Genomic DNA, 20,180 nt, shown 5'->3' with positions numbered 1-20,180 from the left:
GATATATAGTTACAATAGATATTAAACTTTATGCTGATACATTTACAATATGTCTCTGTCTTTCTGTGCATTATTAATATCCACATAAAAAGATCACAGTTAAAGAGAAAATATAGTAGGAATAAAGTGGACTTAGTTTCACAAATTGTGATTAGTGATGAGCGAACTCATGGATATTCGGGTTCGCTAAGTAAGCATCGACTAAAATTGGGCTCGGCAGCCAAACTTGACCACAAACTCGACCTCAGACGCGAAACCCCATATACGTCTAAGGGACCCGAACTTATGTGTATAAAATGGTGTGAGTAAAGGCTAGGCGGGCTGCAAAAGAATGAAAATAAGGAATATAGCAGGAGCGTTATACTTACTGACCTTCCTGTGGCTGTCACTGTGCTTCTGTGTCCGATCATTAGCTCTCATGCATATTCACTACGTCCCCTGCCTACCATCAGTCCCGGCATCTGTGATTGGTTGCAGTCAGACAGCGTCCCCACCCTCTGTGACAGTGTCTGTGATGTATTGGTATCTCACACATGGTCTGCTTCCTCATAATGGCGTAAAAATAATTGAAAAAAATAACATAGGATCCCCAATATATTGGTACCCAGGGCAGATGAACCAGACCGTAACAGGCTGCAGCCCCCAGCTGTGCGCGTTATCTTTGCTGTGTATCAAAATATGAGGGACCCCTTGCGGCTTTTTAAAAATTATTTAAATAATTTTTTTAAAAAAACATAGTGCTTTCCCCCCAATTTTTATACCCAGCCAAGATAAAACCGACAGTGGGGGGCTGGTATTCTCAGGCTGGTGAGGCCCATGGTTTTTGTCTCCCCAGCCTAAAAATAGCAGCATTTGAATTGTTGCATCCATTAGATATGACAATTACGGCGCTTTACCCAGCTTATTGCCCTGGTGCGGTGACAATCGGGGTAATATAATGGGTTAATGACAGCTATGATTTGTCAAACATCACAGCTGCCATTAAACCCTGGATTAGCAATAGGGAGTGGTCTATGAGACCCTCCATTACTAACCATGTAAGTCAAAAGAAATAAAGACAAAACTCAAAGAAAAATCCTTTATTTTTCTGCAATTCATTAACCCCCAAAACACCCAGGTCCGAAGTAATCCACACCACAACATCCCACGGTGATCCTGACTAAGCTACATACTGAAGTCACAGCTTGCGGGCACATTAGAGAACATGACCACCCACTGTGACTCCAGGCAGGCACTGCAATATAAGATGGAGGTTCCCACGGCAACCCACCTGTGACTGCAGGTAAACTTACCTCAGGTGTACTGTTTGAGTTCAATGACACCTGCATCTCCTGGCAGAAAACCACATTTTTTTGGGGAATTTATGCACGAAATTTCTGCACCAACACTGCATCTCCTAGCAAAAAAAACGCATCAAAACTTGATGCGGTTTTGATGCTGTTTGTTGCCAGGAGATGCAGATTTGGTGCAGGAATTTGATGTATAAATATCAGCACCAAATCTGCATCTCCTGGCAGAAAACTGCACAAAACCCACAATTTTGAAGCCATTTCAGTGCGGTTTTCTGCCAGGAGATGCAAGATTCATGCAGAGATCTAGTACAGACATTTCAGCACTAAATTTTCATCTTCTGGCAGAAAACCATATCTAAACTGTTATTTTTTTTCCAGGAGATAGAGATTTGGTTCTGAATATTATACATCAAATCCCTGTACCAAATCTGCATCTTCTGACAAAAGAACATATCAAAACGCGTTGCGGTTTTGATGCAGTTTTCTGCCAAAACATGCATATTTAGTGTAGGTATTTGGTGTATAAATTCCAGCACCAAATCTGCATCTGCTGGCAAAAAAACCTCTGCGGTTTCAGTGCGGTTTTCTGGCAGGAGATGCGAATTTGGTGGTGAAATGTCTTCACCAGATTTCTTCACCAAATTTGCATCTCCTTGCAGAAAACCATACCAGAATGGCTTAAAACATTTTGTGCAGTTTTCTGCTAGAAGATGCAGATTTGGTGCTGGAATTTATACACCAAATTTCTGCACCAAATCTGCATCTCCTGGCAAAAGAAAAACATTTCAAAACTGTATTGTGTTTTGATGTGCTTTTTTTCCAGGAGATGCAGTATTGGTGCAGTAATTTGGTGCATAAATTGCAGCACAAAATATGCATCTCTTGGCAAAAAAAAAAAAGCGGTTTTCTGCCAAGAGAGGAAGGTCTTATTGAGCTCCATGAGTTTACCTGAGGTGACGTCACTGAGTTAAATGAGTTCACTTGAGGGGAGCTTACCTGCTGTCACAGGTGGGGTGCAGTGGGAACCTCCAGCTGTGACCGCAAGTAAACTCTGTGACATCACTGCTCACAGGTGCGACTCAGTCAGTGTCTGGCTGAAGCTGCATCTGGCGGTCATGTTCTCTGAGCCTGCCTTCTAGGAGTTCAGTATGTAGTTCAGTATGTAGCAGAGCTAGGATCGTCTTGGGACATCATGGTGTGGATTATGTCAGACCTGGATGTTTTGGGGGTTAATAAATTGGAGAAAGAGGGTGTTTTTTAAATAAATTATTTTTCTCTGTGCTTTGTGTTTATTTCTTTTAACTTACAAGGTTAGTAATGGGATGGTGCACCCCTCCTCATTTTAATACAGGGCTTAGTAGTAGCTGTGATTTTTGACAAATCACAGCTGCCATTAATCATCTAATTGCTGCAGGCTGCTATTTTTGCCAGGGGAGCCTAATATCCATGGGCCTCTCTAGCCTGACAACACCAGCCCCCAAATATTGGTTTTATCTTGGCTCACATCAAAATTGTGGGGGACTACGCATACTTTTTAAAAATTATTTATTTAAATAATTTTAAAAAAAGCTGCATGGGGTCCCTTGTATTTTAATACACAGCCAAGATAACATGCACAGCTGGGGCTGCAGCTTGTAACCATGTGCTCTATCTGTGGTGGGTATCACAACATGGAGAACCCTGCTTCATTTTTTACATTTATTTCTTTTTACACCACTATAGGGATGCAGATAGTGTGTGTGTGTGTGTGTGATTTCAACCAATCACAGATGCTATGACAAATGGTGGGGCTGTGGTCTGACTGCAACCAATCACAGATGCCGGGACTGATGGTGAATGGTGGAAGCAGTACATGTGCTTGGGAGCTAATCATCTGACCTGGAAACAATGTTACAGCCGTGGGAAAGGTTGGTAAGTATAACTGTACTGTTTTATTCCTTATTATATTTATTTTTCCTTTTTTTATTTTTATCATTAACCGGGTGGCCAAACCCTAACCCAAAAAGTAACATGGTCTTCTTGGAGAAGTCCATGTTTGCGGTCCTTCCATAGACACACTGTGTCCGATACAGACAAACTTTACAGTTTGGGTTTGTTCATCCCTAATTGTAATTATTTATGTATTGATATCATCCTAGATAGATATAAATAAGCACAAATTAGCATTTTTAATTTGATTCAGTGAAAAATTCCTTAGACCATAACATGCAAAAAATGTAAAAAAACAAATAACAATACTAAGATAAAAAGTTAATGAATAAATGATGATTATTATTATTATTATTTATTTATAGAGCACCATTAACTCCATGGTGCTGTACCTGAGAAGGGGGTTACATACAGAATACATATCCAAGTTCCAATAGACATACTGGTACAGAGGGAAGAGGACCCTGCCCTTGCAAGCTTACATTCTGTAGGATTTTGGGGAGGAGACAATAGGTGGGGTGTTGGTTGGGCGGCGGCTTCGCACGGTGGTGAGGTGTCATCGGCGGCTTCGCACGGTGGTGAGGCAGTAGCTGTGGTAGTGGTGAAGCAGTGGAGTCATTGAAGATTATAGGCATTCCTGAACAAATTCTGATTTCAACATCTAAGAATTATAATCTAAACATCAGACCACAAAAATATAAATTCTGAATTCTAAAATTCAGCATTTATCACATTATTTTGGATCTAAGGGATAATGTTTCTCCGTATAGAGAATGATTTGCTGTTGTTTGTCAGTGCCATGTAATGAAGTTCTAAATTTCAGTTTTATTTAGAGAGAGGTGTCAAAGATACCATTACGTCTGAATAGAAAGATAGTTATTGGCTTTAGTAGACTATAAGGCCAGTCAAGGCCATTTAATGTCTAGGATATTCAATGTAATCAGAAATCCCGTACTCTCCAGATGAAATTTAACTACAGTACTTAATCCAAGCATTGGTGGGAAGACGGTTCTTGAGCTCATAAGTACAAAGGAATTAGTAACTTTGCTAAAATAATCATATGGATAGTTAGATAATTGTGTTTGTGGTAAAATATGCAACTGATGCTCACAGAAGATTTTGTAAGTAAAGTAAAGCTGTGGTTGTTGATCGTTTACTTTTATCCTAAATTATTATTTCATTCCATAATGGAGGAATAATGGGAATTCCATCAGATTTATTTTAAGAAATGTAAAAATAACAATGTTAGTAAGAAATCTTGTGTCGTTTGCCATTGCGTAATTGTTTTTAAACAGTTCTCTTGGATTTTAACACATCAAGAAACCTTCAGCATGTTGCAGAACAAAAGTCACATGTTATTTATTGAGTGACATCCCTCATTTTTCTCCCAAGCCATTAGTTTGGTGTTTAGGATCTCTTAGCGAGCACACACTTGAGTAAATCCTAAAAAGAAGTCTTCTAGGAGAAGCAGATAATGGCCTGGTGTCTAAGCAAGATTGTTCAAATATTGTGAATATAACTTTTACGGTTACACATACATAGCTTTTTTGTTTGGGGGAGTATCAGTAAAGTTTTGAATGCAGTTTTTTTAATGATAGCAAAAAGTGTATTTAAAAGGAATGGGGTGATGTAAATGAAGGACAAAAGGCAGCGTTTCACGCTATGATTTATCTGACGATATGTCGGCAGGGTTACGGTTTCTGTGACACATATCCGGCATCGTTAGCGATGTTATTGCGTGTGACACCTACTTGCGACTCTGAACGATCACAAATAGGTTGAAAATCGATGATCGTTGACGCGTCATTCAGTTTCAAAATATTATTCGTCGTTTGGATCGGAGCAGACATATTGGTAAGTTTGACACCCTGCCAACGACGAACAACATCGAAACGACCGCCTTGGTCAAACAATATATTGCTGATCACTGTTGCGTCGTTTTTGAGATTGTTACGTGTGACCGCTAATAAACGACCTATGTGCGATCTCGGCAAAATTGTAATTACGATCTGGGCGTGTCACGTCGCTCATGAGATCGTCAGATAAATCGTAGCGTGCAAAGCGGCCTTTAAGCTTTGCCTTTTTGCTGGATCCACTTATAGCTTTGGCTCAGAAAACTATCATAAGCTAAAATATTGTTGTTCCAAGACTGATTTTTTAAAATTTATCAATTTTGGAAATGCACTATTTCCATCTCAATAAAAGACAAGAAACAGTAATGTATAACAGATGTTTTTAAGTATTCAGGTAGCTTGACTTTAGAAAAGTGCATAGTCTCTGAAAATGTTGCCAGCTCCTGACAGTTGAAAAATAATTTATGCTTAAAAATGTTTCTTCACAGATAACACATATATTATTTCATCCCATATATTATCTAATACCATTAATGTTACAATCTTTGTTCATTTATTATTTCATCTACACATGAAAAATATACCAACACAACTATTTGACTTTTATAAAATCCCAGTCACATTTTATGCAGCATTATAACTTTTTTTTTAACATCCAACCCGAGCACTGTGCTCTATCACCCGAAAAAAAACCCAAGTAATTAAGTGCTTTAAAAAAGTGCACTGGTATGCGGTCCATCACAGCCCTATCTGACAGGACAATCGTCCTCAATAAACCATCCCCAACCCTCCTAGCAAGCAGGCCACAGCAACGGTCAGAGGACAATGGTCTCCCATAGCCTAATCTTGCTCCCAGCATCCACCTGCACTGCCACCCCAGTATAATTAAGAGCCAGTCTAGATTGGCTTCACTCCTGAGAAAGAGCCTGGGGTTTGCAGAGGGGAGTGTAACCTGATGACCACACACTTTCCCCCTAGAAAGATGAGGAGAGAACCCATAACGAGAAACACACCCCAAACTAGTCCTAGTGATGTAGATAAACTGTGAAAAATAATCAAATTAATAGTGAAGGTTTTTAAATTAATACTGACCCTTGCTTCGATTGTGAATTTAATATTTCCCCATCAGAGCATGAAGATCCAGAAAAGGATAGAATTCAATTGATGTGCAGAATAAATGTGCCAAAATGTAAGTGGGTTTCCCACTCCCAGTGAGTTAGGACACCCCAAAGTCACCACTGTAGGGGCACTTTGCACCTTTGGTTCTAAGACTACTCAGGCGCATTGCCTCGAGCCTGGAGGTTAAGGTCACCTACCAGATGACTGTAAAAGCTACAGAACATACATCCCAAAGCTGACACCCAGTGTGCATAAGGTACCGTTCTACAAGGGTGGAAACCAGACAAAAGCCACCTTCGCAAAGGGTACTACACTTGTTCTTGGCCAACATACCAAGATGCCAAATAATAAAAAGATGCAATGTTAAACATTACTACTGTAAGTCCTCTACCTAGGTAGTACCCTATTTCCCCTAACAGATTTATTACTACTTTGGGTGAAATATCAATATTTCTTCTTAGTAATCTCAAGATAAATCTGTCCTTCAGGGTAAATGTCTGACCCACAATACAAGCAGTTTCATATAGCTCTAAAGCACAATGGTTCTGCTGCTTTATTATGGTTGCAGCACCCCCACCTCATTTGGTTTTACTTTTAAGTTTGGTACAGACACTTGCCCAGCCCTTGTCATAACTTTGCTTCATTTTTTTTTACTTCAAAGAAAAACTGCATAGCATACAAACTGTCTGTGAAAACGGCTATCAGGATGAATTTCCTTGAGGTTTTTCCATGCGGTTCTTCATAGAAGCAGTTGGAGGAACATTTCCAAAAAATAGTTCTTTATGGTGGTTAAACACACCGCTATTTGGAAAAACTCCACCAGAGCCCTTAATGCAGTTTTTTTTAGCCACGTCCTTGTGGGAAAAATATAGTATAAAAAGAAGTTCACTAAAATGTTCTGAAGAAATTAAAATTAAAACAAATTCTACACATAATTGATATTGCTTCAACTGTACTGGCCTGAACTATACAATCCCTATAATATTTATCAGAAACACTGTTTAAAACACTGAAAAAAAAATGGCAGAGTTGCTGTGTTCCTTCCACTACATCCAATACCTGAAATAAAAGCAACTAGATTGCCTTGAAAAAGTATTCATTCCCCCTGAACTTTTCCATATTTTTTCACATTACACCCACAAACATTTTTTTTTGACATACCAACACAAAAGAGCAAGTATTTGTGAAATATAAACAAAATACGTTAATTTCTAATGATTTTAAAAATATAAATCTGAAAATTGTGACATGCATTTGTATTCAACCCCTTGTAGTCTTGACACCCCTGAATAAAATCCTGTGACCTACAGAAATCACCTAATCAGTAAATTCAGTCTACCTGTGCATAATGTATTCTCATTATAACTACAGCTGTTCTGTGAAAGCCACAGAGGTTTGTTTCAGAACATTAAGGATCAAAGAGCATCATGAAAACCAAGGAACACAAACAGGTCAGAGATAATGTTGTTGAAAACATTAGTAAAGCATGGTTAGGTTATAAAAGTCCAAAGAAATCCTTTTTATACTGCCATTAGTACATCAGTGCAACATTTTGATCTGCTATAGGTTTTTCTTAAGGATGACCGACCACCTGCACTGACATCCCAAGCAAGGAGAGCACAAGTTAGAGAAGCAACCAAGAGACCCATGGTCACTCTGGAAGTACTGAAGAGATCTACAGCTCAGGTGGAAGAATCTATCCATAGGACAAGTATTAGTGGTATACTCCATATATCTGCTCAATATGGAAGAGTGGCTGGAAGAAAGCCACTTTTAAAAGCAAGCATTAAGAAGTTCCATTTGCAGTATTCAAAAAGCCATGTAGAGGACACAGGTAGCATGTTGAAAAAGGTGTTCTGTTTTAAGAGACCAAAGTAGAACTTTTTGGGCTAAACGCAAAACACTGTGTTCTGGAAAACTAGCACTGCACATCACCCTGAAAACACCATCCCCACTGTCAGACATGGTGGTGGCAGCATCATACCGTAGGGATGCTTTCCTTCAACAGGGACAAGGAAGCTGGTCAGAGTTGATGAGGAGATGTATGGAGCTAAATACAGGACAATGCTGGAGAAAAACCTGTTAAAGGCTGCAAAACACTTGAGATTGGGGAGCAGGTTCACCATCCAAAAAAAACAAAGACCCTAAACATACTGTCAGAGCTACAATGGAATGATTTAGATCAAAGCATATCCATGTGTGTGATTGGCTCAGTCACAGTCCAGACCTAAATCCCATTGAAAACCTGTGACAAGATCTGAAAATTGCTGTACAGACATCTCCATCCAATCGCACTGAGCTAAAGCTAATTTGCAAAGAAGTATGGGAAAAAAATGTCACCATCTGGATGTGCAAAACTAGTAGAGACATCCCCTAGAAGACATACAGTACTAATTGCAGTGAAAGGTGGTCCTACAAATTACTGACACGGGAGGGGCTGAATACAAATGCACGTCACAATTTTCAGATTTATATTTGTAAAATATTAAGAAAACCATGTATCATTTCTTTTACACTCCACAAATATTGCTATTTCACATAAAATCCCAATAAAATACATTTATGTTTGTGGTTATAATGTGAAAAAATATGGAAAAGTTTACGGGGTATGAATACTTATTCAAGGCACTGTAATTCATATGTACTGTATACCCCAAAAATTGTATGAATAAAAACTACAAATTGACCTACAAAAAACGAGCTCATTCTACAGAAAAAAAGTCATGGCCCTCAGAATTTGGTGCTGCATAAACAAAATGCTATTTTTTATCTGCTGCTATTAATAATTCACTTTGAATGTAGAAAAACATAAAAAGACCTTTAGAAATGTGTTATTTCCAAAAGAAAGAATTTATAATATTTATACCACACAGAAAAAAAAATGAAAATGCAAGAAAGGTGGAATTACTGTTCTCTTCCATTTCCCACCAAGAAAGATAATAAAACATAAATTGTCTTTTAAATGTAACCCCCCCAACAAAAATTAAGCCCTCATGTTGATGGAAAAAAAAATAAAGACTTGAAAATTAGTAATATTGCTTTGTCATTAAGACACAAAATACTGTATTTTCTGGATTATAAGATGCACTTTTTTCCCCCAAAACTGGGAATAAAATGGGTGTGCTTCTTATAATCCGGATATGGCTTACCGGATTGGCGGGGGTGGAGCGGGGTCACAGGAGTCAGGGTCGGCAATACTGAGAGCTGGGAGGAGGGGGTGTCACTGCAGTGGAGCGGCTCAGAGGGGTCCCGGATGGAGGTAAGTGATGCAGTAGGTGCCATTGATCTGACAGCGGGCTGCGGGCTCCATTGAATCGCCCATGGTTGACGCAATGGACTTCAAGAAAATGGACACAGAGGCGGTGCATGCGCAGATTGATGTGATGGACTTTAAGAAAATGAGCGCGGAGTCCTATCTGTGAATGTGCAGCCCTTACAGCCATTTTTTTAAGTCAGTCAATCTCGTCAACCATGGGCAATTCAATGAAGCCCGCAGTCCGCCAGCAAATCAATGGCCAAGACACCTCCGTGCCAGCAGTATTGCTGACCCTCTGTCCACTGTCTGTCCACTGACCATTCTGAACCACGACACCCCCTCCTCTGAGCCCGCAGCATCGCTGACCCGGCCTCCTGTGACCCTCCTGAGCTGTTCCACCACCGCCGCTCCACCCTGGGGAGCTATTATAAGACGCACTAGGATTATAAGACGGACCCTCATTTTAACATTAAAAACTATTTTTTCCTATTTTCCTCCTCTAAATTTGCAGTGTTTCTTATAATCCGGTGCGTCTTATAAAACAAAAAATATGGTAGGCTGTGGTTGAAGGGGTTAAAAAAATATATGACTTATTTGTAAACCATTCCATATGTTACACTGCGCAACATATTCTGTGGATTTCCCATGTTCTAATTATAACACGCATCTTCTAGATCAAACTTTCGAATGTTTTGTTCCAATAAATGTACAAACACTGTAAGTTAATAGTTTGGCAGACACTTATTGGCCAGATGGGTGATTTAGAATATAGAATTGCTGTGCTAGAAAAGCTGGTCCTTTTAGACAAGTCACCATTAACCCTTGTACTGCCTTTTTGCTGCTTTTGCAGCGGTATGTAAATAAAGCCGTAAATATTTGCAATCAGTCTCACGTGACTCTGTGTTACTTACCAACCTCTTACATCGTACAAAATGGTATATAGCAAAGTTAGTAAAACAAAATTCAATAGGTTTTTACTTTATTGATGATGTGATCTTAGAAAAAATGACAGCACATTTAATCTCAATAACAGAAAAAATAATTGTTTGCCGTATATTTCTGAATAAAAATATATATTTTTTATATATATATAAAATGCAATTTCTATTCACAGTTTTAGTAGAAGGAGCTTGCAGAAAGGTGCCTTGTAGAAACATTCTCTTAATGACCATAGTTGATGATAAAAATCCAACACAAGGTAAAGTTGGAAAGCTGACCAGATGTCTCCTGCCCGTTTATCCTTCCCAGGTAAAGTGTTATGCTGTAGCATTTATGTCTCAGACACTTTGTTTAGATAACGTTTAAATAGGTTGCGCTGCTATCGGTGCCCAGTTGGTTCTTGGCAATGCACCTGTACATTCCAGAGTCTGAAGTTCTTGGATTCTGCACAACTAACGTCCCTTGTGGATGAAGGAGCTCAGACCCCGTAGGTCGTCCTTTACTTGCCGTTGTTAATATTGATAAGTCTGGTAACTCCCAAGAGATCTCTGGTTTTGGTATTCCAATGGCAATGCAATTGAGGTGCACTGGAGATCCTACTCTTGTGTGAATATTATGTGGAGGTTTATTTGTAATCCTTGGAGGATATGCTACAATCATCACAGGTATACTAATAGCTGCCTCTCCCGCATTATTCTTTGCTTTGCACAAATAGTTTCCACGATCATTAATGGTTGTTTCTTCAACAACCAACGTGCCATTCTCAAGTAAAGAATATTTCCCATTGACTTGAGGTCTGTCTATTATGTATCCACTTGGAAGGCTCCAGGTCACACTGGGTCTTGGTATGCCATCAGAAAGACAATGTAAAGATAAAGTCTCACCAATTATGTTCTTTATTGTCCCTCTTGGATGTGTCAAAATAGTCGGTTTTTGACCTACCTCTAATATAATAAGCTTTTCAATGTAGCCCACCTTATTCCTTGCTGCACATCTATATTTTCCTGCATCATCTTTGGTAGGACTATAAATTATAAAGGTTCCATTAGATCCTGCATGATATTTTGAAAACCTTTGCCCATTTACAAACCTGGTACCATTTGGTAAAAGCCATGTTATTTCTGGAAGGGGATTCCCATCAGCAAAACAATTAAGTATTGCCATTTTTCCTGGTTTAGCAATGATCCTTTCATTGAATGGATTTTTAAACACTGGTCTTTGAAGAACATCATGAACTTCCAACTGAACTACCAAAATACTTTCACCTCCATCATTACGAGCAACACAGGTGAATTCAGCTGTATCAGAAGGTCTAACGTTCCGAATTTCCAAAGTTCCATTCTTGTGTACCATAATCCTGCTACCATGGTATGGTGCAGTTAGATATATATTGTCAGGCATGATCCACATTATTTGAAGAGGATGTGTTCCTTCTGCACTACAGTGGATCAATTTTCTAGAGTGTTTTAAAGCTGAATCTGTAATTATAGTTTTATTGGTATATAATCCATTAATAATGGGTGGAGTTGAAAGAACATCTAACTTGAGAAGCCTTGTGTCATCCCCTGCTGGATTGCGTGCCACACACATGTATTCTCCGGCATCTAATAACTTGATTTGGTTAATGGTTAAAGATCCATTTTCATGCAATATATATCTATCATGGGAAGTTGCAATCATATCACTAGAAGGAAGCAACCAGAAAATCTTTGGTATGGGCTCTCCAATGGCTTGACAATTAAGAACTGTACTAGTCCCGGCTCTTGCTTCAAACTTTGTGTTTGGATTTAATTTAATACGTGGAGCAGCTGCTAAAACACTTATATGTACCTTCATCTCGTCTCTTCCCAATGTGTTTTCAGCATAGCATGTATAGTCCCCTTCTTCAGACATCCCCACCTTGTTGAGGTATAAAGTACCATTGTCAAAAAGGATATATCTTCGTCTTCTCCTACCACTGTCATCAGCTTGAAGAACGTTGTTTATCATTGTGCCATCTGGTAAACTCCATGATATTTCTGGTACTGGAGATCCTGAAGCTTTGCAGTCAACTTTGAAATCTTTGCCAAATGGAACTTGCTTTGTGAGGTACTGCTTCTGAACTATTTTAGCTGGTTTCATACTTATGCTGACTTTCATCAAGGTTAAGTCATCTCCCAATTTATTTCTTGCCACACACAAATAGTCTCCAGCATCTTTTTCATTTATAAAGAGGATAACCAATGAACCATTTGGATGTACTTGTATTCTGCTTCCCATTCTATAAAAAAAATAAGAAATTTCATTAAGTTTATTACACGGATACTAGTTTTGCTTTAATAAATGAGAACAAATACATTTGTTAGAAGTATCAGATATAGGCCTTAGTTCCACTTGTGTTTTGCAAGGACAAGTGCAATCCGATAAAACATAAGATTGCTCTCACTAATGCAAAACTATGGGGCAGTGTCAATCTGCGATTGATTTCTCATGCCATATTGGCATGACAAAAGAATTGCAGCATGCTGCATTTGACAGGGAGTCTTGGCTCACATGCACCTATAGACGTCTACGGGTGCAAGTGAAACATCGCTCTGCACTTGCATGTCATCTGACTGAAGTGCGATGTACACAGTGGCAGGCCACTAAGGAGAGGGAGAAAGTGTTGTCCCCCTCTTCTCCACAGCTGTGATCCGATCACAAGATCGCATCACAGTCGCATGACCCTTGGCTCACGCTCGCAACAGAGGGTCATTAGCATATCACTTTCAATGCATTCACATCATAAGCTATGCGCAAGTGGAACCGAGGCCTTAGATTGGTTATTTTTGCTTGTTTTTTATGCACAGTTATTGCTCACTAGCTCGAACTAGAAGTCTATAAATAACTATTCATAACACATAGAGTTGTCCCAACCCACAAATTTAGCTGGACTAAATATTTATTGTGTCCTGAGATCCAAAGATAAAAAATATCCATTATTGTAGGCTGTATATTTGCTTCTTATGGAGCACAATATGTAAATTTCCTACTTTGTAGGCCAACCAGATAAAAACTACGGATAGAAAGCACAATAGGGTCTTACCCAACAAACATATGGAGATGATAAGGGACTGTGCTCACCATGAAAGGTTGAGTCACACACGACCAGTATTAAGGAATGTAATCAGCTGCTGCAGAGTCCACGTGCTCAAAAGCCAGAGTAGATCAGGAACCAAATAAAAATGTAACTTTCCCTGCCCTGTTATGTAAATGACATAAATTCAAAAGTGCTGAACTTTAGGTGGCTTATTCAACGCTTTTCAAAGTGTCTCCACATTTCTTCATCACCAATCGGTGGATTTCCTGATAAAGAAGTGAGGAGACTCTTGGAAACGCGTTGCATACAACCATCTGAAGTTCAGCACTTTTGGTTTTGTGTCATTTACACAGCAGCACAGTGAAAATTCCACTTTTATTTGGTTTCTGATCTACTCCTTCAGGCCAACCAGGCATTTGTTCAGTTTTCACTGGGGGCATCCACTCCCGGATGCTACCAGTCACAGCTGCTCAGACGTTGGCCAAGTTGTTTCAAATTTCAAAAAATAATACTGTAGGGATGTACCGCCCAACAGCGGTCAAACCACTCAGCTCCGGATGTCACTTCTCGTGGGTTGAAGGTCTCTGGACCCCGGAGGCTAAGGGGCACACCCAAATGAATAAGGGGGCTATATACAGCGGAGATAGATATATAGTTTGTGATGCCACCCGTTGTATGCGGTAATAGAGAGTACCACTGCTGCCGTGTGGAGTACCCAGGGTGATGGAATGGGGCAGCCAGATGACGTTACCCTCCATGGGTAGGGGAAGACCCCGGGACTCTGGATGGTGAAACGGGGTGCAGGGGGAGCACAGGCTCTCTGGTTGCAGGGGTCAATCAGGTACTCACTCAGCAAGAAAGCAGACGCTGACAATATAGTAAACAAAGTCTCTGGGTGCCGCTGCCCTCTTGGGGGAGCTCATCCGGGTCCTGTCCCCTGCAGCACTGCCTGGTGGTCTGTGGCCTGCCTCTGGGCACAGTAATTTTAGAGTGCCCAAGTGGCCCATCAGCTTGGAGCTTACCGGGCCACGCTCCCTACTAGGAGTAGCAGAGGAGCTTGCTCTCAGGAGCTCACACTTGGGATTTCAGTGGGCTGCTTTGCTTGGAAAGCTCTATCCCCATCATTGTCCTAGTGCCCCAATCTCGAGCTTCGTGGGAACAGTCCATATAGGTCCTGTCCTCCGCAGGTTAATTGCTGGGTTGCTTGAAGCCTCTCCCAGACCTAGGGTCCATGTACCCTGACGTGCCTTCGGTCCCAGCCCGGCTATTGAACTATGGCTGCTGGCTGTCCTCCAAGACCAGCCAAGCACCCAGTCCCAATCTCCCACGACCGGGTCTCCGACTCCTCCGGGTCCAGATCACCGTCTGTGACCTAGTCTGCTTCTCCCCTGGGACCTATAACTCCCAGCTTCCTCCAAGCTCCTCACAGCTCGAGGGCTTCCACTCAACTCACTTGTCATCTCCCATCTCCCTGCCTGACCCCTAAGTGGTCGGCCTTATTCCAGCTTAGCAGCCCACTGGTGTGCCTGACAGGGTGTGGTGTGAGGTGTGACTAGGATTTGTATATGCTGGTGGAGGCAGTACTGTAGAATGGGAACCCAGAACCATGGGGGGTTGAATCCTGCACTGGAGATAAAGATTATGCAGTACCCTGTGATGACCTGAATAGTCCAGGGGCGTCACAGAAACATGACATTTCAACTATTTTGGATGGGACAAGTGGCAGGTAGCAAAGAAAGACAAATGTTTTACTAACTTCCCCTCTTTTACTTTAGTTTATGAATAGTTTGTGCCTTTTATAGTGAATTTAAAATGTCAACTCACAATTATATTGGTGATCTATATGAACAATAAGCAATGCTAACACTATATCCAATAAAGATTGTCTCATAATTATAAATGCAATTATTGTTCCATAAACCAAATTATTACCGTAACCTGCAACAAACTGAAAATGAAAGATGAGGAAAAATGTCTTCCTACGCAGAATTTTGTTCATCCAAATATTTGAGCCCTGTTGACGTATGGAAACTTCTAATCATTTATGCACTAAACCTTCAAAGACTTCTTTCACACAGGACAGAGCAGCATGTGAAAAGTATTTTCCTTCCCTTGAATCCAGAAGAAGGAAATGGAGAGTATTCGAAGACAAGAAATAATTTAGCTATCCAAGGAGAGAGATCAAGAGTGATGGGGAAAATGTCATTCACAAAGGCCAAGTTGTAACAAATGATAAGCGGAGACTAGGGGTGCTGTTAATCCTCACCAGCATGTCCATGAGGTGATGCTTTATAGTACGCACAAACCCACTTTTCTGGTTTTTCTCTGAGTGTTACATAGTTTGAAATATAAAAAAATGTTAGAACATAAGGCTTCATTCATGTACTGACTCCTGTTATTAAACTATAGCTCAGCAAATAAAAAACAAGCAAAAAATGTAGTGCAGTGTAGTGTAGTGCAATTTCTTTTAAAGAGAATCTTTCAGCAGGTTTTTGATATGTAATCTGATAGTAAAGGCTGCTTTACATGCTACGACTTATCGTGCGTTCGCATGAGCGATCGCACCCGCCCCCATCATTTGTGCGATACGGGCAATTTGTTGCCCGTTTCGCACAAAGTCGTAAACCCCCTGTCACACGTACAGAAACACATGCAGCCATCATTGCTCTGCACAAAAATGGCCTAACAGGGAAGAGTATCGCAGCTACAAAGATTGCACCTCAGTCAACAATCTATCGCATCATCAAGAACTTCAAGGAGAGAGCTTCCATTGTTGCCAAAAAGGCTCCAGGGCGCCCAAGAAGGACCAGCAAACGCCAGGACGGTATCTTAAAACTGTTTCAGCTGCGGGATCGGACTACCAGCAGTGCCGAGCTAGCTCAGCAATGGCAGCAGGCTGGTGTGAGTGCTTCTGCACGCACTGTGAAGCGGACACTGCTTGAGCAAGGCCTGGTTTCAAGGAGGGCAGCAAAGAAGCCACTTCTTTCCAGAAAAAACATCAGGGACCGACTGATATTCTGCAAAAGATACAGGGAGTGGACGGCTGAGGACTGGGGTAAAGTCATTTTCTCAGATGAATCCCCTTTTCGATTGTTTGGGACATCTGGAACACAGCTTATTAGGAGAAGAAGAGGTGAGCGCTACCACCAGTCTTGTCTCATGCCAACTGTTAAGCATCCTGAAACCATTCATGTGTGGGGTTGCTTCTCAGCCAAGGGAATCGGCTCACTCACAGTCTTGCCTAAAAACACAGCCATGAATAAAGAATGGTACCAGAATGTCCTCCAAGAGCAACTTCTCCCAACTGTTCAAGAGCAGTTTGGCGCCCAACAATGCCTTTTCCAGCATGATGGAGCACCTTGCCATAAAGCAAAGGTGATCACTAAATGGCTCATGGAACAAAACATAGAGATTATGGGTCCATGGCCTGGAAACTCCCCAGATCTTAATCCCATTGAGAACTTGTGGGCAATCATCAAGAGACGGGTGGACAAACAAAAACCAACAAATTCTGGCAAAATGCAAGCATTGCTTATGCAAGAATGGACAGCTATCAGTCAGGATTTGGTCCAGAAGTTGATTGAGAGCATGCCAGGGAGAATTGCAGAGGTCCTGAAGAAGAAGGGTCGACACTGCAAATATTGACTTGCTGCATTAACTCATTCTGTCAATATAACCTTTTGGTACTCATAATATGATTGCAATTATATTTCTGTATGTTATGTAAACATCAGACAAACACAATTAAAAACCAGAGGGCAACAGATCATGTGAAAAAATAATTTTGATGTCATTCTCAAAACTTTTGGCCATGACTGTACATTATAGCATTTCAGTGCTTTCTGAGTACATAGCAAAAACCTGGTGACAGATTCCCTTTATTTCAAATATAAAATATTTAAATAGTTTTTTTACAACATTTAAATTTATAGTAATTTGTTGTGCATCATTTTTTGAGGGGAAAAGAAAAGATAGCATTTTTTTTGGTGTAAAGATATATTTCCAGATCTGTACTAACAGTCACACCTCTGATTTGTTAGAGTCTTGTGTTCACCTTTCACATCCTCTTAAAGTCTCTAATCCTCCTATTACTTGGTGTCAGAGATGCCATGGGGAACTCTCCCTAACTCCTTTGGGTCTAATCATGTACTGTACCAATGTGTCCATTTGTTATGTGTCTTATGACAATGACCCATCCTGTTGCTTCACAATATCTGCTTTGTGCAGCCTGCCCTGACCTTCTGTCACCATTGTAAAGAAAATCTGCCTGCCCTGATCTCTGCCTTTTTATTATGATTTTTGTCTTCTATTTTGCTTGTGTATAAACTTTAAATAGCCCAAGGCTTCTAACATATGACCGGGGCCACACGGGGATTACTGCGATCCTAGCATGACACTCAGGTCATGCTTGCAGCACAGCGGTAGCCAAGTGTCATGCGGGGGTGATTATGACTGTGGTCCAATCGTGTGGTCAGAACACAGCTGCTGGGGGAGGGCCAGCGCTGCAGAGGGGAGGGCCGGCATTGCGGAGGACAGGGAGGGATTTATCTCCCTCTCTCCTTCGTTGCTTGCCATTGCGATTCTCGCACTGCACTCACGTTACACCGGTGTAACGCGAGTGCAGTGCGATGTTTCTCTCATCCCATAGACTTGAATGGGTGCGAGAGAAACAGGCTCGCATTACACCCAAAACATGCTGCGACAGTTTTCTCGGTCCGATTAGGGCTGAGAAAATAATCGCTCATGGGTGCGGACCCATAGAGTAATATTCATCTGAGTAGAATGTGATTTTTTTGTTATCTCATTCCACTCGCTCTGTTTTTCTCAACGTGTGTCTTAGGCCTATGGTTCACACTATCTTTAGTAGGGCTGGTAATAATATGGGTTTCCAGTTTATGTTCCTTATTGGCTATGTTGTGTATAATTTATGCTACTATTTGTATTGCACAATAGTTCTTTGTAAAAAGGTTTAAACATGAAATGCGCATGTATTATCAAATTACCATAAATATATTTTCTTACCTGTGCCATTGATCTACCAAAGCTTTTGATGGCAGTCTCCATATTATGTTTGGCTTTGGTTCTCCAGTTGCACTACAGTTTAGCATTAATTTGTCACCAATGTTCATTTCCGTGGATTTTGGTGATGCATGGATTATTTTAGGCACAATATCATTTTGCTCCACCCTGAGACTGACAACCCTTCTTTCGGAGCCGGTGGAGCTGGTTGCTATACACTCATAGTTTCCATTGTCGGAAGGTGCTGCATTCCTTATGTAGAGTGTTCCATTTGAGAATAGGAACAGCTTTGCATTTACATAATGTAATGGTTTGACCTTTGTACCATCGAATGCTACCCAGTGAACACTTGGCTGCGGGTTTCCTTTTGCTGTGCAATGAAGTTTTATATTCTCTCCTGGAATAGCTAGTACAGTTTGTCTTTTCTCTTCCAAAATAGCAGGCGGAGCAGCAATCACTTGAACTTTTACTGTAAATGTGTCTGATCCAGCTATATTAGTGGCAATGCATTTATAAATTCCTCGATCATAAATTGTTACTTCCCTAATTGTAAGCGTCCCATCAGGTAAAACAAAAACCTTGTGAACACTGTCAGATTTTTCCGATGCAATCGTCTCATTGGCCAATATCCAGGTGATGGTAGGAAAAGGTCGTCCTTCAGCCTGGCACTTTATACTTACAGTACTGCCAGAGTGCACTGTAACCTCCCTTGATCTGCCCTGTATAATCCTTGGAGGGTATGTAATGACGGAAAGTGTTATAAGCAGCCGGTCAGAGCCATACTGGTTATTAGCAACGCACAGATACTGCCCACGGTCCTGGACGCTCACACTTGAAATAGAGAGTGTTCCATTTGGAAAGACTTCCATCCTGTTTCCCCTTCTTGTCTTGGATACGAAAGTTCCTAGTAAGGAAACAATATTTCTCAGTAAAATTTTAAAGTATTCAATCTTGACCCCAGTCATTAAATCTAAACTTAACAACCAAAGCTTTTTTGTTCATTTTTTTTGTCCTGCTTAATGCTGTACTGTATTGATTATGGATACACCAAATACAATGACAAGCAAAAGGGTAACAAGTCAAATTTATGTGTGAGATAGCCAAGATGATTGTCTATAAAATGAAGGTAGTCTCATGTTCGAGGCTGTAGTGGACGGTGAGATATGGAGCCTGAAATTCAAAAGTTCCAAACAATGTTACTGTCACGCATGGAGTAGAATATGTCCGTATATAACACGTGACACACGCGATCAGACCAACGGGTGTCTGATGCACTACCAAAAACACCACAAAAATGGGGAAACACTGGGTCACTATACAACGGAGGACCCTGCCGCTAGTGAGAGGGGTGAGGGGGCACCTCCTGCACTCACCTCAAACTGATTCCAGAGCTCTCTAGCGTTCTTATACAGGTTCTTTCAACCTGTCTGTGAGCAGGATACCTGGGTCCCTCAGTTGGTTCTAAACTCACCCTGTCTAGTGAGTTGGCTGACGAGTACACTAGACCCGCCACTCAACTAATAAATATGGAGGGAAAGGAAAGACAGACAGGGGAAATAAACAGAATGATACTAAATGCCAAGCTTCATTGTAGCAGACACTCTATAGTAGCAGGTGGATGAGCACAGGACAAAACCTCAGCAGCTCCAGGCTGGCCAAAGTAGAAATGTATTCTAACAGCAGCAGGGTCTTCTGGGAAAGCTCCAGAATTTAAC

At 40.8% G+C, this 20,180-nt stretch overlaps 1 protein-coding gene across 2 annotated transcripts in view; it reads right to left on the bottom strand.

Moving 5' to 3' along the window:
* Window positions 1–10,420: 10,420 nt before the first annotated feature.
* The window catches only part of IGSF10 (immunoglobulin superfamily member 10), an 83,077-nt gene continuing 73,317 nt past the window's right edge, over window positions 10,421–20,180 (bottom strand). For both annotated transcript variants that reach the window (XM_075340736.1, XM_075340738.1), the window contains 2 exons: window positions 18,469–19,369; window positions 10,421–12,648 (listed from right to left, as the gene is read on the bottom strand). In XM_075340736.1, the coding sequence (XP_075196851.1) occupies window positions 10,740–12,648; window positions 18,469–19,369 (2,810 nt within the window). In that variant the 3' untranslated portion in view covers window positions 10,421–10,739. The remainder of the gene's footprint in view (window positions 12,649–18,468; window positions 19,370–20,180) is intronic.

This window comes from Anomaloglossus baeobatrachus, chromosome 3 (assembly GCF_048569485.1).
Source record: "Anomaloglossus baeobatrachus isolate aAnoBae1 chromosome 3, aAnoBae1.hap1, whole genome shotgun sequence".
Taxonomy (NCBI): domain Eukaryota; kingdom Metazoa; phylum Chordata; class Amphibia; order Anura; family Aromobatidae; genus Anomaloglossus; species Anomaloglossus baeobatrachus.
This window is presented reverse-complemented; position numbering and strand designations above follow the sequence as displayed.